The sequence below is a fragment of the Monodon monoceros genome, unplaced genomic scaffold (genome assembly GCF_005190385.1).
Source record: "Monodon monoceros isolate NGI ecotype Baffin Bay Population unplaced genomic scaffold, NGI_Narwhal_1 Super_Scaffold_12, whole genome shotgun sequence".
NCBI classification, from domain to species: domain Eukaryota; kingdom Metazoa; phylum Chordata; class Mammalia; order Artiodactyla; family Monodontidae; genus Monodon; species Monodon monoceros.
The window spans coordinates 158,181,191-158,205,201 of NW_021703768.1; the positions used below are offsets into that span (position 1 = coordinate 158,181,191).

A 24,011-nucleotide genomic window follows, 5' to 3' on the forward strand; every position below is an offset into this window, starting at 1 on the left:
TCACAGGGCTAGGTCTCAGGGTAGGACCAGGAGTGGAGCCAGAGCTTGGAACCATCTCCATGAAGGTGATGCCTGAAGCCTCCAAGAGAACATGGTGACTCAGAGCCTGGGCAACCAGAGGTGTGGGCAAAGGTGACATTCAGGTGACTGGGCTAGGAGGACCAGCCCTCAGAGAGGAAGGAGGGCCAACAGATCAGGAGGGCATGGGGGCAGGGAGAGGAAAGGCTGCTCTGGGCAGAGCTGCGAGATGAGGGTCAAGAAGGAGCTGTTGAACTTGAAGAGGTGGAAGGCTTTTTTTTTTTTTTTTTTTGGCTGCTTTGGGTCTTTTTTTTTTTTTTTGCGGTACGCGGGCCTCTCACTGTTGTGGCCTCTCCCGTTGCGGAGCACAGGCTCCAGACGCGCAGGCTCAGCAGCCATGGCTCACGGGCCCAGCCGCTCCGCGGCATGTGGGATCTTCCCAAACCAGGGCAAGAACGCGCGTCCCCTGCATCGGCAGGCAGACTCTCAACCACTGCGCCACCAGGGAAGCCCTGCATTGGGTCTTTGTTGCTGCACGCGGGCTTTCTCTAGTTGTGGTGATCAGGGGCTACTCTCGTTACAGTGCGTGGGCTTCTCATTGTGGTGGCTTCTCTTTTTGCAGAGCATGGGCTGTAGGCGCGCAGGCTTCAGTAGTTGTGGCATGTGGGCTCAGTAGTTGTGGCGCACGGGCTTGTGGGATGATCCCAGCGTGTGGGATCTTCCCAGACCAGGGCTTGAACCCGTGTCCCCTGCATTGGCAGGAGGATTCTTAACCGCCGTGCCACCAGGGAAGCCCCAGGAGGAGGGCTTCTGTCAAGAGAAGGCCCAGGAGAAGACAGAGGCTCTGAAGGAGAAGAGGATGAGGAAGGGGTACCACTGCTTGGACTAGTGGCCCAGAGAGGGGACCTGTTGTCTTCCCAGGGGAGGTAAGGCACCTCCTGGAAAGGTTTTGGAATTAGGACTTCACAGATGCCCCCAAACTTGGAATGATGAACTTTCGGCATCATGGAATTGTGGAACCCCGTTTCTTAGAATTCCCCAGCAGGAGTGTGGCCAGTGATTTCTGGTTTTAGCTGAATCTGCTGTTTCTTCTTCTCACGCCAGTGCCTGTTCATTTACTGAGCACTTACTGTATGCCAGTCTCTGCAGGCACCAAGACGGGCTCTGTCCCTACACGACCTAGCGAGGGAACCAAATAATGAGTACAACAACCCAAGAAGAAACACAATCATGTCAAAACAAAACACAAACGAAACAAACTCTGATAGGACCTAGAAAGAGAGAGAATAGGAGGCAGTGTTTGAGAATTACAGGGTGGAGTGGGTGAGCACTGCTTAGATGGGTGGCCGGGAAGGGCCTTTCTGAGGAGATGACATCTGAGCTGAGACCTGAATGATGAGAAGCAAGGGAACAGCATTCCAGGTAAAGGGAGCAGGAAGTGCAAAGGCCCTGGGGCAGGACTGTACCAGGTGAGCAGGAGAAGCCTATGTAGCTGGAGCAGAGTGAATGAGAGTGAAAGTGAAGGAAGTTGGGATCACGGAAGGGAGGGTGGGGAGGGGGTTTGTGCAGGGCCTTGTGGGAAGAGGGAGGAGTTTGGATTTTATCTTGATGGCAATAGGGAGCCATCAAATACTCACTCCCTCTAACACACATACACACTCATATCTTTATCCTCAGGATCTCTCTTCCCCTCCCTTCCCATGGCTGCCCATCTTTATCCTCCAGGTCTCATCTCCAACATTACCTCCTCCAAGAGGTCTCTCCCAGACACCCCAGATAAGTAGATTCCCTCCGCTACCTCTATAACTGCCCCCTAAACTCCTCTTTGTATGCACACAGAATTTCATAATTTCCAAGCTGTGATCTTGCCTTATCCCCTGAACTCAGAGAAGGCAGGAATCTGTTCTCCATCCACCCTGGTGCCTGGAAGGATGCCTGGCATGCCATAGATGCCCAATGAATTTGTTAGGGCTTTTGTATGCTTCTGCTTACTCACTTAATGACACAGGGGCAGCTATTAACAGGAGGCCAGGGATCTTCTCTGTCTGCTTCCCTGCTGAGCTCCAGTGCCTAGAACAGTGTCTGGTCCACAGTAGGCTGTAAACACGTGTTTGTTGATTGACTTTACAAACAACCCTGAAGTTTCTCAGAAGCATGATGGGAATAAGAATGTCCCACCTCCTACCTCACTGGATATCTGTGGTCTGCGATGGGAGATGGAGCCCGTGCCCTCAGCGAGACCTCAGTCTGATGGCAGAGATTCGTTTTCATCCTCCTTGGGACCTCTGCTTTCTAGGAGCCCATCATCTGAAAGGGGAGACAGCCCAGTCTGCTGGTGGTGGCCACCAGAACCCAACTCCCAGCTCTGGGAGTCTACTCTGTGCCAGGCCAGGCTGAGGGCTGTTCATGTACCGTGTCCTTTAAAAATAGCCCCTGCCTCTGCCATTTTACAGACGCGAATACTGAGGCCAGGAAAAGGCGAGGGCCTAGCTCTGCCCCCCAGCCCCATCCCTCACCTGGTCCCTTTCTGTGCAGGCAGGTTTCCCAGCCAGCACTCGGCAGGCTGCTTCCTCCCGACACTTGTCTTAGCCCACTTCCTCAGAAAGGCCATTTCTGGCCCCCAACTGCCCCCCTCCCCACCAAGCTACTCCCACAGTGGGCCACTAGGTATTTATTGCGCTTTTCTCTCTTGGGCCCTCAGGGAGGGCGAGGGGGCGACGTTTGCGGGGTTGGACGCGAGCCTCAGTTTCCCGGCTCGTCCCTGGTGCAAGGGAGGGGTTGGTCCCAAGGCCGCGGCCGCGGTCGCGGGGGTGCACGGGGCGGGTGAGCCGGGGGGCGGCGGCGCCACCTTAAGGCGGCTCTGCCCGCGGCTCCCGGCCGAGCCCCGCCGGAGGGAGGCGGCTCTGCGCGGGGCCCGTCGCCCGCGCCTCTGAAACCGGCCGCTGCTCGCCCGACCTTCTGCGCCGGCCTCGCGCCCCCAGCCCGGCAGGGGCCTCGGCGCCCCTCGGTCCCCGCGACCCCGCGCGCTCGCTCGGGGGGCGGGGGACTCCGGGGTCCCCTGCCCCACGCCGCTGCCCCCTTCTTTCTCGGGCAGCCCCCCCACCCCAGTCTCTCCCCCATCCCGCCGCCGCCGCCTCTCCGCCCCCGTCCCCATATCGTCAAGCTCAGGCGGCGTGGGAGGGGGGGCCTCGCGAATCGACAGGATGTACCCCCAGGGAAGGCACCCGGTGAGTGCGGGGCCGGGCTGCGGGGGGTAGGGAGGGTCGCGCGTCCGGGAACTCAGACCCCGGCTTCCCACCCCCAGACCCCGCTTCAGTCCGGCCAGCCCTTCAAGTTCTCAATCTTGGAGATCTGCGACCGCATCAAAGAAGAATTCCAGTTTCTTCAGGCTCAGTACCACAGGTGAGGGGGGGCGGGGGCGTCCCGCCCCAGGGGCCCCGGGATCTCACCCGGGGGCTCACCTGGGGGCGAAGGGCGGGGCCCGCTGGGGCGAAGGGGCGGGGCCTCCAGTGTGCAGGGAGGAGGGAGGGGCCCCAGGGGCGTGGGGAGGGAGGGCTTCCAGGTAGAATCGCAGGTGAGGAGGACGGATGGTCCAGTGCTGGGACATTTTGAGCCTGGGAAGGGATGGGGTGGGCCTGGGGGCGGAAGGTGGGGTGTGTGTGTGAGGAAGAGGGGCGGGGGAGAGCCAATCCCATCGCTTTGGAAACTGGCCCAGAAGGGGTCCGTGGGTGTCCCTGCTGCGGGGGCAGGGAGAGTGGGATGCCGATGCCCCGTCTCCTTCCCAGCCTCAAGCTGGAGTGTGAGAAGTTGGCCAGTGAGAAGACAGAAATGCAGCGACATTATGTCATGGTAAGGCGGGTTGTCAAAACGGGGGGGGGGGGGGGGGGAGAGTGGGGGAGAGAGCTTGGCTGTGAGTGTAAACACGTGGGGTGTGAACCCCGACTCCAGTACCACTCTGGGGCAAGTCCCCGGCCTGCTCTGGGCCTCATTTTCCCTCATCTGTAAAGTGGGCAGCTTGGGATTTCAGGCTGTCTCCCAGGGCCCTCCCAGCTCTTAAGAACAATAAGGCAAGGATGCCCACTTTCCTCATGAGCATCTCTGAGGGGCTAGGGTATCTGGGTACTGCCCCCCTCCCCCACTCCCTTGGGGAGAATGAAGGGGGTTCCTGCTTTCTTCTCTGGGCTCCCCCTCTGGGCCCCCAAGGAGCTGGGAGGCTCTGGGTCCTGCTGTGATCCCCCCCAGTCTGGAGGCTGTTGGAAGACCCAGCGTCACCCAGAGCAGCTGGACATCCATGGGCACGGTGGACATTGCCAGACAGCTTTTTCTTTGCAGTACTATGAAATGTCCTACGGGCTCAACATTGAAATGCATAAGCAGGTAACTGTGTGTTGGGGGTAAGGATGTCCAGTGGCGGGGGGTGGGGATGGAAGTTGTGAGAGGGACCCATCGCTCCCTCTGCTCCAGGGAACAGAGGTCTTATCCTGAAATCTCTGGGATCAGGGGGCCAGATTTCAGCCTCATGAAAGGAAAATGAACTTCTGGAGATCTTGTCTACGAGAGAGTCGGGCAGTGGACAGGGGCCAGGCGTCCCTGTCAAGGAAGGCTCATAGCAGAAGCCAGCAGCCAGGTCAGCCAGGCTGGGGAGGGACTTCTGTCCCAGGAGGGGGACAGACGGACAGTCTTAGAGGTCCCTTTCAGATCAGCATGTCTGACATTTGGAGATGGATCCTGAGAGTCTGAGATGGACCCCAAGGTTCTGTCGCTGTTTTGAATGTTCTGAGATTAACCCTAATGATCTGAGGTTCTGAGATTGTCCTCAGCTTCTGAGTGTGATCTCAAGGTTCTGAGTTAGACCTGAAGGTTCTGCAATTGACTTCAGTTGCTCAAGATTAACCCCCAGATCCTGAGACTGAGCTCAAGATTTTCTGATGGTTTCTAAGGGCAGGCGAGGATTCTACCACCCATGCACCCTGATGTTTTCTAAGGGGATGAAAGGGACCCCAAGATTCTGAGGTTGAAGGAATCTTGGATTTTGTCCATCCAAATATTAGAATAAACGGGCAGAACCTAGGGTCTTTCTGGTGGGTGGGAAGAAGTAGGGGTACACTGGGAGTGCCTGGGGGCACCTGCCTTGGCGTGCTTTTCTGGGTCTCTGGGGGCTCTGTTGCGTCTGGTGTAGGTGGTGGGGGGCTTGTATGCCTGGAGCGTGGTGTGGTCCCATGGGTGCATGAGATAGATCCCCTTATAGGAGGGAGGGTAAGGGATAGGGTACCGGCCCTAGGAGCCTTCGTTCCACCCTCCTGGTAGCAGATGGAGGACACAAACCTCACCCAGATACACACAGCACCCAGCACTCCTGTAACTGAGGCAGAGGCAAAGCACAGGCTGACAAAACACCCCCTTACCCACCCACATGCTTCCCCTCTGTTCAGCCTCTATGGGCGTCCCCGGCCCAGCCCCGGTCCCAGGTGAAACCTACAAGTAAAACCACACTCTTTGTATCCTATCTCTATCCTCTGACACCAAATATTTTGCTTTTGCCACACCAACAAGTTCTCCAGCTCTGACACCAGCTGGGCGTCCTACACTTCAGCTCAATCCTAACACACTACCCAGAGTCAGTGTAGACCCCACAGGTTCAGGGATCAGCCCCCCAGGACTGCCCCCACTTCAGATGCCTATCGCAAGTCCAGACCTCCTGGGCTTCTGACCCACCAGCTATACATCAAGGTTCCCGCGACCCACTCCTTGGTCTGATAATTTGCTATAATGGCTCACAGAACTTGGGAAAGCTCTTACTATCACCCTTTCATGATAAAGGATATAACTTAGGAACAGCCAGATGGAAGAGATACACAAGGCAAGGTATGGAGAAGGGCATGGAGCTTCCGTGCCCGCTCCGGGCGCCCCCTCCCTGCACCTCCATGTGTCCACCCACCAGAAGCTCTGGAAACCACTTCAGTTAGGGGTTTTTAGGGAGGCTTCATTACCTAGGCACGATTGATTTCACCACTGGCCACTGGTGATTGACTCAATCTCCAGCTCCTCTTGACTCCCCGGAGGTCGGAGTTGGGGGTGGGATTGAAAGTTCCATCCCTCTTAATAAACTCACGTGCCGGTGAAACGGGCTTATTGTGAATAACAGAAGATGCTCCTCTTGCCTCTAATACTCAGAAATCTCTAGGGGTTTAGGAGCTCTGTGCCGGGAACTGAGGCAAAGACCAAATGTATATTTCTTTCTTTTTCTTTAACTTTTAATTTTATATTGGACTATAGTTGATTAACAATGTTGTGTTCATTTCAGGTGTACAACAAAGTGATTCAGTTATACAATATGCATGTATCTATTCTTTTTTAAATTCTTTTCCCCCAAATGTATATTTCTTATATCACAGCATCACACCCCTGAGTGTGGTGCTCTGGGATCACCCCTGACTACAGCCCCTGGGCGCAGGCACGACCCAGAGAGGGGCCATGCCCGAGAGAGACCTGGGCCCAGCCAGGGCTCAAACTCAAAGCTTCTCAGGGTCCCAGTCTGCGCTGGGTGGCTGCGCAGCTGCTTTCTGGAAATCTCTGTTGAGTGGGTCTGGCGGATGGTGGATCTGTCTGTCCTGTCTTCCGGCTCAAGGCTGCCCTGGACATCAGGTGGATGGTGTCCTCGCCAGGCTCTCAGTCTATCCCGGAGCCCGTGCCCCACACTCGCACCTGCGGGTGACAGGCCCCTCACCCCAAGCTTTGCAAAGGCTTGTTATGCCCTGGAGTGGAGGTTCTGGATTGACAGCCTCCCCTCCAAGCCTCCTCCCCATTGCTTCCTGCCAGGCTGAGATTGTGAAGCGCCTCAGTGGTATCTGTGCTCAGATTATCCCCTTCCTGACGCAGGAGGTGAGTGGGCTTGGTGGGGGGATGGGGAGCGGAGCTGGAAGAAGGGTGGGGGAGGGGGTCTGGCTGGATGCCACAGGCACTGGTTCTGCTGGGTGGCCTGGGGGCCTGGGCACTGGCTGGGCTGGGGCCTTAGGGATGGAGAGGGGGTGTTGGCTGAGGGGGAGGAGGGGGGCTCAAGCCTACAGCCAGGCTGCCTCGGTCCAAGTCCTGGCTGTGTGGCCTTGGGCTAGTGGCTTGCCCTCTCTGTGCCTCTGTCATGAAATTTAGAACAGTTGATACATACAAGGTGGTGAAGATGATGCTGGGTGCTTAGTAAACATCCAATAAAAATTAGTCCTTAGCACTTTGTCCCTACATTATGTTGAGTGAAATCAGCCAGTCACAAAAGGACAAATACTGTCTGATTCCACTCATAGGAGGTGCCTAGAGTCATCACATCCATAGAGACAGGAAGTAGATGGTGGGGGCCAGGGGCTGGGGGAGGGGGGTTGGGAGTCAGTGTTTCCTGGGGACAGAGTTTCCTTTTGGAAAGATGAGAAAGTTCTGGAGATGGATGGTGGGGCTGGTCGCAGGACAGTGTGAATGTACTTAATGCCACTGAGCTGTGCACTTAAAGATGGTTAAAAGGGTAACTCTTACGTATTTGTAACCACAATAGTACAAAAAGGTGGAACAGGGCAGATAAAACTATAGAGTATGAGCACTTCATTGAAACTTAAAAAAATAAAGTTAGCCCTTGTGCGAATGCCCCAAGTTATTCAGGACCTTTGCATCCCCTGTTCCTGCTTCCATCTGGAGCATCCTGTCTCCAGAGAGACAAGAGGATGGATTCTGACACAGGGTGGATACAGGGGGGCCCTCACTGTGTTGGGGACCAAAAAAGGGAAAGGTTCTCCTCTTGGTTTGGACCTCATTGAATCTGAGGTTTCTGGGCTCTTGGGATGGAGTGAGATTCTGTCTGGTCTCAGACTTAGAGATGGTGTCTGAAAGCCCAGGATGGGGACAAGGTGGCCCGGAGTGAGAAAGGCCAAAACCACAGGAAACAGGGTAAAAAGACTTTAGGAAGGAGTGAATTAAGACACATGGGTGCCCCAGCAAATTCCATGCTTCTAGACTAGGAGTCAGCAAAGTACAGCCCGCGGGCCAAGTTACCGGCCCTTCACTTGTTTTGTAAATAAAGTTTTATTGGCACACAGCCATGCCCACTCATGGCCTTATTGTCTATGGCAGCTTTCCCCATAAAATGGCAGAGTTGTGGAGTTTCCATAGAGACCCTCTGGCCTGCAAAACTGAAAATATTGACTCTCTGGCCCTTTACAGTCAAAATGTACTAATCCATGGCCTGGACACGCTCTCACAGGCATGACCTGTACAGGAGCGCCTGGTTAGCATCCTGACACCTCCTTAGCGGTGTCACACAGCCCAAATCCCCATCCTGGGTAGTTGCAGGTGCACAAGTGGCCTTAGAGCACACACAGGAGCAACCAGCCGTGTGTGGCCATTTACATTTGTATTAATTTATATTTCTTTTAAAATGTATTACATTAAATTTACATGTAAATTTCTATTAAATTAAATTAAAGGAGGCATTCCGTTCCCAGTTGCACCAGCCACATATCAAGTGCCCATGGCCACATGTGGCTTCCGTATCCAACAGTGCAGACTGAGGACATTTTGTCACTGCAGGAAGGTGGGGAGAGGGAGGAAGGAGGGTGGGATGAGGGTGGGGCGTACGGGGCCTCTAGAGGCTGCCGGTTTGTATTTTGTGACCTGGGTGGTTGGTACTCGGGTACTGATTTGTACAGTGGTTCTTTACTGGAGGTGACTCTGCCCCCAGGGGACACTGGGTGATGTTGGGGACATTTGTGGTCATCACCCCTGGGGGTGCTCCTGGCATCGAGTGAGTGGGGGGCCAAGGATGCTCCTCCACACCCCACAGTGCCTGGGACGAACGCCCACAGAGGGTGACCCGGCCCCCACGTAAGCAGTGCCCAGGGAGGGACCCTGGTGTATAAACCCCGATTTCTAATTATTAGTTTGAACTGCACTTAAATGCTTTGTTTCTTTGTCTGTTTCATGATTTTGAAAGGAAAGGGAGAGAGGGAGAGAAAGAAACTACAAAGAGCAAGCGAGAAAAGGGACTTCCCTGGCGGTCCAGTGGTTAGGACTCCACGCTCCCATGGCAGGGGGCATGGGTTCGATCCCTGGTCAGGGAACTAAGATCCCGACGCCAAAAAAAAAAAAAGTGAGAGAAGAAGAGGGGCCCCGGAGGGCGTGGCCTGGGAGGTGGGGTTGCCGAGCAGATGGGGGGCTCTCCTGAGTGCCCTCCCCCCACCCACCCCCAGCACCAACAGCAGGTCCTGCAGGCCGTGGAGCGGGCCAAGCAGGTGACCGTGGGGGAGCTGAACAGCCTCATCGGCGTGAGTCTTCCGGCCCCCGCCCCGCCGTGGGTGGTGAAGCTGGGGGTGCCGGGTGGGCAGCTGGCCTGGGTTCTGGCCGCCCTGGAGACCTCAAGGGTGCCCCTTCTGCCTGGACCTCTGCCTGTCCCGGCTCTCTCCATAGCCTCTTGGTGGGGGTGGTAGGGCACGGCCGGGGCCCCGCCCCCACCCGCCCCTGGCCCACCCCCCTCCTCTCCAGCAGCAGCAGCTCCAGCCACTGTCCCACCACGCCCCCCCTGTGCCCCTCACCCCTCGCCCGGCTGGGCTGGTGGGCGGCAGTGCCACGGGGCTGCTGGCCCTGTCGGGAGCCCTGGCCGCCCAGGCTCAGCTGGCCGCGGTCGCCAAGGAGGACCGGACAGGAGTGGAGGCCGAGGGGTCCAGAGGTGAGTGGGCATCACCAGATGCCGCGGGCTGGGGGCACGCAGGGGCCCAAGGAGAGGATAGCAGGACCATCAAACTCACCAAAGGGGCTGCAGGGTCGCGGGTTCAACTCTGTTCCCAGTGGGCTGTGTGTCCTTGGGCAAGTTCTATCCCTCTCTGAGCATCTATCTGAATGGTGCAGGGAAGGGATTGTCCACCCTTTGCAAGGGTGTTGGAAGGAGAAGGGGGGTTCTGAAGGGGGCTTTATATACTGTGGAGGGCTCTGCGCTCTGGCACGGTGGCACAGACACCTCATTCTTTTTCCTTCTCTCTCTTCACCACGCCCCCGCCTGTCAGTGGAGAGAGCCCCGAGCAGGGTAAGTTGAGGGGCATGGGGGATTTGCCCTCTTATCTAACATTTGCTTTGTCTTCACATGTGGCTTAAGCTGCTTGTTCTGAGCTGATAGGGGCCTCAGAAGGAGACCACATCCTGCTTTCACACTGTGTAGCCATTTTTTTTTGGTGGGGGGGATGCCCATAAGACTAGAGTTTTATTTATTTTAAATTTTCCATCTCTAGCGAGTTTTTGCAATTGAATAAATGAATGCATGCTCAGGTAGCATTCCATCCATCCCTCCATCATTAATTTATCCCTCATCCACTCCATTTTATCATATACAAGAGTGCTGACCAATAGAAGTATCATGTGAGCCCTGTAGGTAATTTTTTAAAACTTGTTTAATTTTTTTTTTTTTTTTTTGCGGTACGTGGGCCTCTCACTGCTGTGGCCTCTCCCGTTGCAGAGCACAGGCTCCGGACGCGCAGGCCCAGCAGCCATGGCTCACGGCCTAGCCGCTCCGCGGCATGTGGGATCTTCCCGGACCGGGTCATGAACCTGTGTCCCCTGCATCGGCGGCGGACTCTCAACCACTGCGCCACTAGGGAAGCCCTAAACTTGTTTAATTTTGAAATCATTACAGATGCCCAGGAGGTTGCAAAGAAATGTACAAGGAGGTCCCGTGCACCCCTCACCCAATGATAACATCTTGCAAAACTAAAATACCATATCAAAGCCAGGAAACAGACATGGGTGCAACCCACAGGGCTTATTCCCACTTCACGGTTTTACATGCACTCGTGTGTGTGTGTGTGTGTGTGTGTGTGTGTGTGTGTTTATGCAGTTTCAGTCACACGTTTAGCTTTGTGTAAACATCACTGTAAATTTTCTAGTAGGCACATTAGAAAAGTTTGGGCTTCCCTGGTGGCGCAGTGGTTGAGAGTCCGCCTGCCGATGCAGGGGACATGGGTTCGTGCCCCAGTCCGCGAAGATCCTGCATGCCGCGGAGCGGCTGGGCCCGTGAGCCATGGCCGCTGGGCCTGCGCGTCCGGAGCCTGTGCTCCACAACGGGAGAGGCCACAACAGTGAGAGGCCCGCGTACCGCGCAAAAAAAAAAAAAAAAAAGTTAATCAGGTGAAATGAATTTCAATAGTAAATTTTATTTAACACAATGCATCTAAAATATTTCAACCTGTAATCAACATAAAACAGTCTTGTTTTTTTGTTTTTTGGGGTTTTTTTTTTGGAGCAGAGAAAGGTTTATTGCAGGGTCATGCAAGGAGACCTGCAAGGTTGGCTCATGCCCCCCACAAAACCCAAACTCCCAACATAGAACAGTTTTAATGGGATCTTTTCCGTTCTTTTTATTGTACTACGCCTCCAAGATCCGAATGCATTTTGCACTTAGAGCTCATCTCAGTTCACACTAGTGCCCCCCCCAGGGGACCCTGGGCAATGTCTGGGGACATTTGTGGTTGTCATGACCCCACTGAGTCTGCCCTCGGAAGGTCCCTTTTCCCAGATGGGAAGCTTGAGGCACAGATGCTAGTAACAGTGATGGGGATCCTTGGTTTTGGCTGGACCAGGACGCAGTCTGGGGCCCTGTGTCTCTGCAGAGTGCATCCCCCTCACCCCCAGAGAGTGTGGCAGAAGAGGAGCGACCCAGCGGCCCGGGTGGCAATGGGAAGCAGAGAGCGGAGGAGAAGGATCTGTCGGGACCTTATGTGAGTGGGGGGCACACATGGACTGGGGTGGGCAGACAGTGTGGGAGGCGGACCAGCCTGAGAGATTGATTGCCCCTGTGGGTCGAGAGCTGGGAAGGAGGTAAGGATGCCTCCTGGTCTCTGGCTCTTCCCCCACTGCACAGAGGAGTAAAGTGAGGCCACACAGCACCTCCTGGGCACTCAGCTCCATCTCCTCCATTGAAGGATTCCCCCCTCCCCCCGGCCTCCCTTGTACTTGAGCAAATGAACCAAACCACAGAATCCCAGTCAAACCCTCCTGAAGAGATGTGAGGGGGCGTGGAGGCAGGAGCATGGCCAGGGTGAGCTCTCTCCCCACTGTCCCCCCAGGAGAGTGATGAGGACAAGAGCGATTACAACCTGGTGGTGGACGAGGTGAGTCGGGGTCCAACCTCCTCCCGCTCTGACCTCAGGACTAGGAGGTCTGGGCACAGAGCAGGCAGTGGGCTATCTGGGGAGTTGGGGGGCCCAGAGGGAGTGGGTGTCCTGTTCTCCTCTCTATGGGATGGCTGGGATGGGGATGGCATGGGGCCAGGGGAAGTAGGAGAAACTGGGGCACCCCAGGCTGACCTCCTCTCCATAGCACAGGTGGGGAAACTGAGACCCAGAGAACCCTGGATGTGGGCAACGGAAGCGGCTTCAAGCCCTGGCTCACCGTGTCACTTTGGGAGAGTGACACCCCCTTCCCCGGCCTCACTTTTCCCCATCTGTTCAATGGGGGAAAACAAAACCAAGCCCATATATAGTCCTTGCTATGTGTGCTTATGTCATTTAACCCATTTTACGGCTGAGTCCACTGAGGCTCAGGGAGGTTTCATAATCCTCCCAAGGTGGGTCCTAGGTGCCCAGTCTAGAGGTTGGGGTAGAACACGAGCAGGGTATAGAGAGGGCCTCTCTATACCTGCCACTTTACCCCGCCCCCCCCCCACTCATCATCACCTCCTCCAACCCAGGACCAACCCTCCGAGCCCCCCAGCCCAGCAACCACCCCATGTGGAAAGGCACCCATCTGCATCCCTGCCCGTCGGGACCTGGTGGACAGTCCAGCCTCCTTGGCCTCCAGCCTTGGCTCACCGCTCCCCAGAACCAAGGAGCTCGTCTTGGTAAGGAGTAGGGGAAGCCTTGAAACTCATTTTATTCATCCTGGGGACCTGGAAACAGACTCTACCACATTAGACGTGGAGTGATGAGAAATGAAACAGGCTGTTGCGGTCCAGGATTCCCTTAGTGATTATTTTGCCGCCTTCCTAAAAGACGCCTCTGCGTTAGTCCAGTAATTTTTCCTAAGTGGGCGCACTCTGTGGAGCCGCAGTAAATCTGAAAAGGCAACTTTGTAAATAATATTAAAAGGCAGCTCACCATCTTATGTGGAAACCAAGTCTCTCTTGCAATAAATAGGAAATCTGGTGAAAATAAACACAGTGAAACTATAGAATTGCTGGCTTGGCCAGGCTGATTCCAGCCCTGGGAGTGTTAAGGCCTTGGGGACACACCAGCCCCAACCTGAGATGTGGTCCCTGCAAGAAAAGATGATCCGTATCAGAACAACTCTCTCCTTGGGCCTCCTGATGTTTAATGCCAGCTGTATGGACCACCTAAAAGCACTCCCCCAGGCATTCTCAATTCAGCTCCTTTTGTCCCTGCCCCCAAATCTTCCCCAGACCCCTGCCCTGCCCTTACCAGGGAGACTGTGTCGGTTTCTAGGCCTCCCCTCCCAGCAGGTTGCTATGGCAACCGCCAAGGTTGGGGCTCCCATCGCATCTCTTGTGCCCTCCTCCCACTCCAAGGAGACAAAGAGGGGGAGGGGCAGCGCTGTTCTAATGGAGAAGACCCCCCCCCCCGGTCCCCACGTTGGCACCATCCACTCCCTGTCGTGGGTGTGTGAGTGTGGCTGTCACAAAATGTGTGACCTTGTAAAGGAAGGATAGGGTGCAGCCCACACAAGACGAGGATGTGAAGTTTCTTGAAAGGCAAAGGAAGCGACGGCGGGAAGCCGAGACAGAGCTTGTTCCTCCGTGAAGGAGGTCCGGCTTCCCCTCTCCTCCAGGGTCCCCACGGGGACGGACAGCAGTGGGGGAGCTCCTCGTGGGGAGCAAGGGGGTGCCCAGCAGTACCAGGTGAGGGTCTTGCATCTGGGAGCATACTGTGGTCTCCTACTTCGAGAGCCCATCCTAGAGTTTGTTCCTTGGCCCTGAAGGATGCGCCAGCCTCTAACTTTGTGCATCGCCTTCTCTCGTGATCCCTGTGCACCCACCATGCCCCAGATGTAGGAATGTTCACCGCATCCCTTACCCTGTGGTTGCCCTGTGTACCTTATCACCCGCATGCGCAGTTCTCCCAAGATTGCCTGGGTTCCTGTGGGCACGCACATGTGTGCACCCCGTGGGGTGGACGCTCAGGCGCCCGCCTGGTGTTCCGATGCGTGCAGGGACACACACCAGGGGAGCGGGCCCCATGCTCAGGAGGTCGGCTGTGGGGCCCGCTCCCCTGGTGTGTGTGTCCCTGCATTAGCCCTGGCCTGCTCCAGGTGTACTCCCTCCTCCAACTCACCTTCTGCCCAGATCCTTGGGCTGCAAGGCACCAGGTGCCTGGGGGTGTTCAGTGCTGCCCTCTCTCCCCCAGAACGATCTTCCTGCCGGCACCCCTGCCTCCAAGTCCTCAGACTCCTCCCCGCCCCAGGACGCGTCCACCCCTGGGCCCAGCTCTGCCAGTCACCTCCGCCAGCTCGCGGCCAAGCCAGCACCTTCCACGGACAGTATTGGTGAGCACCTGCTGGTGCCTGCCAGGACAGGCCTCCTTTCCGGGGAGTTCTAAACAATGGTGGGGGGTGGGGGAGGCAGGACGTGTGGATTCCAGCTGGGGCATTGCCTTGCCCTTTCCATGACTCAGAATAGACACTGCCTCACTCTGGGCCTCCGTTTCTTCATTGTCTTGGCCCAGACAAGGGAAACTGAGGCCCAGAGAGGGGAAGTGACTTGCTCTGGGGCTTCAGCCCAGTGCTGGAGAGACAAGCTTTGGAGTTAGACAGGCTTGGGTTTCAGGCCAGCTTTGGACACTCACCAGCTGTGTGACCTCGGGCAAGTGATCAACCTCTCTGAGCCTCACTTTCCCCATCATTAATATGGGGATGACAGTGCTCCTCTTTTCTGTCTTATGGCCGGGCTTTGGCTGGTTCTGGAGTCCCAGAAAGAAACTAGCCCTGGAACTTGCCTTCAGGGAGCTCCCAGGTGGTGGGGGAGGAGACCCAGACCCCAAAATTCCCAGCTCTGTGTGATCAGGTCTGGGGTGGAGGAAGGGACCCAAGATGGGCCAGGTTGGAGGCAAGGGGTGGAGTGGGGAGGCTCAAGGATGTTCCTGAGATGTTGCTGGACATTGAGTCTGGGTTTTGAAGGATGAGTAAGAATTCAATAACTGAAAAAGGAAAAGGAAAGGCTTGTTGGCCAGAGGGAACAGCAGCTGTAAATGTCTGGAGATAGGACAGGGTATGGTGGATGCTGGGCCAGAGCATGAGAGCCCTGGAGCTCCCCCAAGGCAGTGGAAGGCAGGATCTGGATCCAACGTGTCTGAAGATCTGTCTTTGTCTCTTCTCTCTCAGCCCTGAGGAGTCCCCTGACCCTGTCCAGTCCCTTCACCACATCCTTCAGCCTGGGCTCCCACAGCGCCCTTAATGGGGACCTCTCTGTGCCCAGCTCCTACGTCAGCCTCCACCTGTCCCCCCAGGTCAGCGGCTCTGTGATGTATGGACGCTCCCCCATGGTGAGTCGTCAGGGTGGGAGATGCCAGGAGGTGTGAGCAGGGCCCAGGGGCTGGGGGCTGGGAGGAGAAACCAGGTACACACCCAAAGACCAGGGAATTGGGAAAGGGAGGAAAGTCCTGGCCTGGCAAGTGCATGTGGGAAGATGATCTGAGGGTCTCAGTAGCCCCACAAGCTTAATACAAATAAGCACCTGTGACTGTGGAAGAAACAACTGTGATTATGTTGCGTTAAGAGAACCAGAGAACCTCAGCCATGGGATGTGAGGGTGTGCTTCAGCCTGGTGTGCAGTTGTTTGCCCTGATTTTTAAGGGACGTTGGTGATTCTGGTAGATTGTAGAGGAAGGACTACCCCAGGGAGAGGACTGGAAGTGATGTACCATGGGAAAGAGTTGAAGGAGAGGCATGAGACTCCTGAGCTGGTGCGTGGGCCCCAGAGGGCAGTACTGGGACAGATGCTTGCTAGAGTGAGCCATCCTGCAGTGGGTGTAGATGCCTCCAGAGGGAATAAAATGCCTGTCATTGGAGTTATTCAAGGCCTGAGGCTGGGTGGGCACTTGCAAGGGGTGTTGTAGAACAGAGGTCAGCAGTGTTTTCTGTAAAGGGCCAGATGGTAAGTATTTTTGGCCTTGCAGACCAGTTGATCCCTATCACAACTACTCAACTCTGCCTTCATAGCTCAAAAGCCACCATAGACAACATATACAGGAATGGCTATGTGCCAATAAAACTTTGTTTATGAAAACAAGCAGGGGGCTGGAGTTTGCTGACCCCTGTTCTGTGCATTGGACAGAAGATTCATCAGGATCCTTCCACCTCTGGGGCCGTAGGATTCCCCAGCCAGAGATCTTGGGGTTCCCTCATGTGAAAGCCTCCACTTTCCCATCTGTAGGATGGGTAAAGGAAAGGGCATCTCCCCTTTCTTGGGGAGGGGCTGATAAACAAATTGGGGGGTGTGTTCTCTGATAAACAGAGAGGAATATGGCAAGTGAGCATGGGAGAGGGCAGTTGTGGGTTTGAGTCATCCGCCCATGACACCCCCGTTGGCATGTTGGCAGATGGCATTTGAGTCTCATCCACATCTCCGAGGGTCGTCCATCTCTTCCTCCCTGCCCACCATCCCTGGGGGAAAGCCGTGAGTACCAGGGTGGGGCTCCCTGCCTCCTCTCAGGTGCTTACATTGTGGGGTGGGTGTTGGGTTTCCCTGCTGCCTTTCCAGAAAGTCTCTTCTGTAAGATAATCGGGGCTCCCGGAGTTGCTCTCTGTAGAGAGGGTTATGTAGGGGGTAGATTTTGTGCTTCCTTACTGCCCCCCCCAACTTCAGGACATTTAGTGATGTCTGGTGATATTTTTGGTTGTCACACCCAAGTGCTTCTAGCCTCTAGTGGGTGGGGGGCCAGGGATAATACTCAACACACTACAATGCACAGGACTGCCCCACCCCAGAGAATGACCCGGCCCCAAGATCAGTAAAACTTTCTGCCGTGACGGGAATGTTCTACACTTACAGCTGTCCAATCTGATTGCCATCAGCTATCTGTGGCTTTTGAGCACTTGAAATGTGGTCACTGCGACTGAGGAACTGAAATTTTAAATTTCTTTCAATTTAACTGGCCCTGTGGCTGGTGGCTGCTATTGGACTGCGTTCTCTGGAGCTCACAGGGCATCTTCCTGGATCCTCTGTTCCACGGAGATTCACTAAGTGCTTGCTTACCATGCACCAGGCCACGGCCGGACCCCTTCCTCTTCAGTATCACGCTGACCTTTGATCCTGGGGCCCCGTCCCTAAACGCATGGGGGCACAGGCAGGGGGGTGAGGGTGGGGAGGGTCCCGGCTCCCCGTGCGTCATGCCCCACCTCCCGTCCAGGGCGTACTCCTTCCATGTGTCTGCGGACGGGCAGATGCAGCCGGTGCCCTTCCCTTCTGACGCGCTGGTGGGCGCCGGCATCCCGCGGCACGCGCGGCAGCTGCACACGCTGGCGCACGGCGAGGTGGTCTGCGCGGTCACCATCAGCGGCACCACGCAGCATGTGTACACGGGCGGCAAGGGCTGTGTGAAGGTGTGGGACGTGGGCCAGCCGGGCGCCAAGACGCCAGTGGCTCAGCTGGACTGCCTGGTGAGGGCGGGGCGGAGCTTGCAGGCCAGCGGGGCGGGGCTTATAGGCCGACCCGGGTGGACCTTACAGGCCACCTAGGGGTGGGGCTATAGGCCAATGGGTGGAGTTTATAGGCCAACCAGGGTGGGGCTTGTTGGCCAATTTGGGGCAGAGCTCTTAGGGCACCCACAGGTGGAGATTATAGCCCAACAGGGTTGGGGCTTATGGGCCAGTGGGGTGGAGCTTATGGGCCAACCAGGGGCAGGATTTATAGGCCAATGAGGGTGGAACTTACAGTCCAACAGGATTGGAGATTAAGGCCAGTAGGGTGGCGCTTATAGGCCAACCAGGGGCAGAGTTTACAGACCTACTGGGGTGGTTTTTTCAGCTGGGCTCTGGCAGGCATGGCTGAGGGTGCTACCCCACGCCCTTGCTTCTCTCCCCTCCCAGAACCGGGACAACTACATTCGTTCCTGCAAGCTGCTGCCGGACGGCCGGAGTCTGATAGTGGGTGGTGAGGCCAGCACCTTGTCCATCTGGGACCTGGCGGCCCCTACCCCTCGCATCAAGGCGGAGCTGACCTCCTCGGCGCCCGCCTGCTACGCCCTGGCCGTCAGCCCCGACGCCAAGGTCTGCTTTTCCTGCTGCAGCGACGGCAACATCGTGGTCTGGGACCTGCAGAACCAGACCATGGTCAGGTGGGTGGCCGGTGCCCTGTGACCTCGGGCAAGCCCCTGCCGTCTCCCCTTTGTGCTGTGGGAGCGGCCTGGGAGGATGCTGGAACAGCACCTCCTCCAGGATGGACACCTGGGCCCTCCTTCCTCCAGGCAATTCCAGGGCCACACGGATGGGGCCAGCTGCATCGACATTTCTGATTACGGCACTCGGCTCTGGACAGGGGGCCTGGACAACACCGTGCGCTGCTGGGACCTGCGGGAGGGCCGCCAGCTGCAGCAGCATGACTTCAGCTCCCAGGTGCCGCACGGGATCTGGCAGAAGGGGGACACAAGCTCCAGGAATCCGGCCTCCCTTCCTCTCCCCCTGAGGCACCCACTTCCAGATGCCGGGCAGGACCAACTACCTGCTCTCTGTGCCCATCTTTCTTGTCCTTGAGACAAATTCACAGACCTTCCTCTTTAATTCTTCAAAGACAGCACAGGGAAGCACAAAGGAGCTGATTTGTATCAAGCTGTGGGGCTACTAAGACCCTCAGATCGTCTTCCCAGATGCTCTTGCCAAGCCATTCCTCTGTTCCTTTGTCTCTTGTGTAGCTGGTTTCTCCTGCCAGCCTTCAACCCCTTGACCCTACTGAGAGCTCTTGACCACCTCCCCCCACCAGGACTCATCGTGGGGGAGCTGCTGACCCCAGGGGACAGATAGGAGCCGGACACAGAGAGGTCTCTGTTGGGGGTGCTGTGGAAGGCCAGATTGAAGGATGTGGTGAAGGGGTTGGACAGAATCATGGGGCTCCCCAGGGCTGAGCAAAGAGTCAAGGACAGGTCTCCAGATACCCTGGACCCAGATCCTGTCTCCCATTGCCTTAGGGGCAGGTTGTGAGCTCCTTGGCCTGTTCTTTAAGACCTCTGTGCTCTAGTCTCACACACACCATGCCATGTGATACCTCTGGACCTCCCCACTTACAGTTCTCTCTGGCTGACATGCCTTTCCTTTCCTTTCTCCCATTGGTAAACTCCTACACATCCTTCAAAACCCATCTCCAGTTTGCCCCCTCCTTGAAATCTGGTGGGCACTAGCCCCCGAACTCTTTCTTTTTTTACCTTTTCTTTAGCTTGAAGCTTCCTTTGATAGGGAAATCAGGGGTGCAGGTGGGTATAGTTGTCCATCCCGTGTCCCCAAAATTTAGATGGGTGGCATATGTATCTGGTGATCCCATGGTGAATATCTCCCATCCCACCGGGCCCTTCTTTATACAGGAACACTTCTATATGTCCAGGAACACGTGAAACCTTCCAGGCTTTGCTGTGAATTTATGGTTCTTTCCACACATGTCTCATTTGTCAGTAAGACTTTGAGAGGCTTAGGATGGGTCAGGGTCTTATGCCTCTCTGTGCAGCGCTGGGCATGGGGCACAGACTTATGTAGCCACCACGTACTTTCAAATCAAAGTAAAAATTGGTGTTGCCAAGTGGGGAAATTTCCAAGTTGGGAGTCAGAAGGCCTGGTCTTTGATGGACTTGCTATATGACCTTGAGCTGGATGTGGCCTCAGCTTCCCTTCCACCATCTGCTAAAGGGGAGCTACCGTCCTTGCTGGCTTCGCCCGCTCCCTCCCTCCCTCCCTCCCAGAGCTGTTGTGTGTTCAGAGCAGATAATGGATATGAGGCCCCAGGGTTCCGTGTAATTCTGATTAATATTAATGATTCAACACGCAGTTGCCTGCTGTGCTCCAGGCCCAGGGCCAGCTGCTTCTCCACGCGGGAGCTGCAGCGGGAGAGTGTTGGACATCTCCCCTCCCCGCCCTGGCCCCCCAGCTCTGGGCATCCCCCCCACATCCCAAGGGGTTTTTCATCTCCTGTCTTCCCTCTTCACCCCCAGATTTTTTCTCTGGGCCACTGCCCCAACCAGGACTGGCTGGCGGTTGGCATGGAGAGCAGCAACGTGGAGATCCTGCACGTCCGAAAGCCCGAGAAATACCAGCTGCATCTTCACGAGAGCTGTGTGCTCTCCCTCAAATTCGCCTCCTGTGGTGTGTGTCTGCCGGTCTGGGGTGGGGACTCCGGGCTGCTGGGGCAGGGTTGCCAAAACACAACCACAACAAAAAAAACCCACGACAGAAAAAGAGGATCCCTGGTTTAATTTGAATCTTAGGTAAACAGCAGTCATTCCTTACTTGTCCCATTCTAAGTATTGCATGGGACATACTCTAAAGGACAAAGAATTAGTTAGCATAAGTAAGTAGATCCCAAGTATTTTGTGGGACATACTTACACTAAACAACACATAATTTATTAGCATAAGTATGTCCCTCAAATACGTGGGACATACTTATACTAAAAAGCAACTAATGTGTTAGTGCAGATATATCTCAAATATTGCATGGGATATACTTACACTAAAATTTTTATTTTTTTTTTAGTATAGATATGTCCCAAGTATTTCATGGAACTTACATATACTTAAAAAAAACCCCGAACAAACAGATAATGTACTATATGGGACCCACCGGTACTAAAAATGATGTGTGGTTGATCTCGGATTCAGATGTAACTGGGCACCCTGTTTTTATCTGGCAACGTTCTCCTGGGGCTCCCCCTTCTTGAAGGCCAGTTGGAGCCCTTTGAGGCCTTGGCTTCAGTATCTGGAATGTGGCGGGGAAGCTCGAGCATCAGCTAAGGGGCCTCCTGTCCCCCAGAGACGGGCAGAGGTGTGAGAAAGGGAGCGAGAAGAGAGGCCAGACCAGGCTGCCCCGACTCTGCCCGCAGCCCCCAGCCCTGGCTTCCTCCAGTCTGCCCCCCTCCTGAACTCCCTGCCCTCCTTCCCCCAGGGCGGTGGTTCGTGAGCACCGGCAAAGACAACCTGCTCAATGCCTGGAGGACGCCGTATGGAGCCAGCATCTTCCAGGTACTTCGTGTCTGAGGTCCCCAGCCCCGCAGGACACCAGGTGCCTGGGGACCCAGTGGGGATTGAACAGGGAAGTGTCCCCACCAGCCACGAGCTACTAAAGCAGAGCGGTCAGTCCGAGGGCCACATCTGTGCACAGCCTGTTTTTGTTTTTAATTGTGATAAAATATATATAAAAGTTGCCATTTTAACCATTTGTAAGCGCACAGCTCAGCAGCACTAAGCACATTCACACTGTCGCGCAACCATCCCCACCATCCATCCCCAGAACTTTCTCATCTTCCCAGACTGAAACTCTGTCCCCATCAAATACTGACTCTCCATCCCCTCCCCCAGCCCCTGGCCCCCACCGTCTACTTCCTGTCTCTATGGATTTGATGACTCATATGAGTGGGATCACACAAGATTTATCCTTTTGTGTCTGGCTTCTCTCACTGAGCGTCATGTTCCCAAGGTCCATGAACGTTGTAGCAGGTGTCAGAATCTCCTTCCCTTTTAAGGCTAATATTCCACTGTATGGATGGACCACATTGTGTTTATCCATCACCCGTCGATGGACACTAGGGTTGTTTCCACATTTTGGCTGCTGTGAACATTCATGTACGAGTTCTCGTGTGCATGCATGTTTTCATTTCTCCTGGGCAGATATCTTGGAGTGGAATTGCTGATAATTGTTTAATCTTTGGAGACACTGCCAGACCGTTTTCCAAATTTTCTGTTCCCACTAGCAGAGTGTGAGAGTTCTGATTTCTCCCCATCCTCAACAACGCTTGTTCTGTTGTCTTTCTTATAGCCATCCTGCTGGATGTGGAGTGGTTTTTACATTTTTTAAAGGGTTGTAAAAGAAAAAGGAGATGATGTAACACAGACTGATTTGGTCTCTGGACCTATGGCCAGAGCGCATTTGGACTTAAATGAGCTTTCAGGTCAAAACCTAAAAATTTACTATTGGCCCCTTTACAGAAAAAGTTTGCAGAGCGCTGGTGTAGGTCATCCTGCTGTGAGCTCAGCCCTCTGCTGTGCTGTGTGGCCTCATGCTTGGTGCACACCCTCTCTGAGCTTCCCAGGAAAGGGCAGTTCTCCTGTTCCAGAGAACCGAGGTCTCACTCTTCCCAGGAGCATTGTCACCTGTCCAGAGGCTCAGCTCCAAAGGACCTTTCGCTGGAAAATGTGTCACCCTCCTTCCCTCCCCCCTGCTAGGCTCCCCACACTGATAGGACTCCCCTGAGTCCTATCTTGGGCCCAGCCTGGACCACAGATTCACCCTTGTGGGCAGTCTCCTTGCCTCTTTGCTCTGAACTTGCAGGTGGTCGGGAGCACGAACCAGACCGTGCTGGCCTTGGCCGTGCTGGCCTTGGCCGTGCCTCACTCTCCCTTCTCTCTCCCCCTTCCCCTCCCTGTCAACAGTCCAAGGAGTCATCCTCCGTGCTGAGCTGTGACATCTCCGGGAATAACAAGTACATCGTGACAGGCTCTGGGGACAAGAAGGCCACCGTGTATGAGGTTGTCTACTGAGACACCACTCTTCCTGCACCCCTGGCCTAACTCCTGAGGGAGAGGCAGCCAGGACCGCCTCTCCAGTCCTACTCTGAGCACCAAATCTCATCTGCTCTCTGGCTGACCCCCTTACGTCCTCCCCTGCTGGATGTGGGACCAGATGTGCAGGGGGACTTTGGGGAAATAAATGTATTTATCACAGCCGCCTTTCTGTCTTGGGCTGAGGAGCCAGGAACCTTTGCTCTTTCTGGGCACTGTTCCGGAGGGAAGGCCACTTGCTGGCTGTGTCAGCCTCTTTTTCCTCACCTGGACACTGAAGGAATTCATTCTGCATGAAATGCTGAGGGGTCGACCACAGGAAGTGGGTGTTGTCTTGGGCCGTGTGGCTTCCATTGTGCCATGTAACAAACAGCCCCCAGATCTCAGTTGGTTGAAACAATAGATGTTTATTTCTCACCCACGGCCCTGTGGCAGGTGGGGCTCGACTCCAAGCAGACACTCAGGGCTCCAGGTGGAGGTTTTACCACCTCAGTGTGTAGCTTTTGAGGCCAACGTAGCAGGGGGGATGCTTTTACATCCTTGGCCCCAAAGCTTCACCTATCTGCTCTACTGCCAGCCTGTGGGACAGACTCACCCCAAGACCCTGCCCACGTACAGAGCGTTAGGGAATATGGTAGACCACGAAGGTATTTGGGGTGCAGTCATGTTTCCTTTGAGACTCAGTGATAATTCCTAAGAGCCTGGCACACGGTGCCCAGCCCACGGTCAGGTGCTGAGCGGAGGTCACAGTCCCAGAGGAGGTGACAGCAAAGAGAAGAGCTAAAGGAGGAGAAACAGCCATTTGGAAGAGTGATGGAAGGATGTGCTGGGAACAGAGGGAACAGCATGTGCGAAGGCTCAGAGGTAAAGAGCTTGGCCGTTGTGGAAGTCAGGAGAGCAGGGACGTGGGGTTTCCTCCTCAGCTTCAGATCAGGCTTAAGCAGAGAAAGCCCGTGGAAGTGTGAGCCAGATTTTGGGAGAGGCCGGTGGGGGTGGTGAAGCCATCAGAGCTGGGTTCTGGAAGTTCACAGGGGCTGCCACGAGGACCATGGGTTAGAGGGGGCTGGGGGGCAAAGTAGGGCTGCTGCTGGGAAACTTGTGGAGGGAGGTGGCAGGGTCGCTGCCGGAAACAGTCATGCCCAGGGGGTTTCTGAAGGCATGGGATGGAGATAGGATAATTCTCCAGTTAGGGAGACCAGACCCGTTGATGCCACCTGGGACGCTGCTCATCCCAGAGGGGCGGGGTGAGCAAATGGTGATTTCAGA

General features: G+C 55.4%; 1 protein-coding gene across 5 annotated transcripts; it reads left to right on the forward strand.

The window, feature by feature from the left end:
• The first annotated feature begins 2,939 nt into the window (after nucleotides 1-2,939).
• Nucleotides 2,940-22,907, forward strand: TLE2 (TLE family member 2, transcriptional corepressor). 5 transcript variants are annotated; one of them, XM_029216493.1, is made up of 20 exons: nucleotides 2,940-3,245; nucleotides 3,323-3,420; nucleotides 3,804-3,867; nucleotides 4,222-4,395; nucleotides 6,838-6,900; nucleotides 9,246-9,320; nucleotides 9,538-9,721; nucleotides 10,056-10,075; nucleotides 11,652-11,759; nucleotides 12,108-12,152; nucleotides 12,731-12,880; nucleotides 14,400-14,538; nucleotides 15,373-15,533; nucleotides 16,590-16,666; nucleotides 17,400-17,649; nucleotides 18,079-18,326; nucleotides 18,456-18,603; nucleotides 20,184-20,334; nucleotides 21,133-21,209; nucleotides 22,617-22,907. In XM_029216493.1, the coding sequence occupies exons 1-20, from the start codon at nucleotides 3,222-3,224 to the stop codon at nucleotides 22,722-22,724; spliced, it is 2,364 nt and encodes a 787-aa protein (XP_029072326.1). In that variant the 5' UTR covers nucleotides 2,940-3,221; the 3' UTR covers nucleotides 22,725-22,907. The 5 variants fall into 5 exon arrangements, with proteins under 5 accessions (XP_029072326.1, XP_029072327.1, XP_029072328.1 ...); XM_029216494.1 differs by having other exon boundaries at nucleotides 9,541-9,721; XM_029216495.1 differs by having other exon boundaries at nucleotides 4,351-4,395.
• Nucleotides 22,908-24,011: the final 1,104 nt, after the last annotated feature.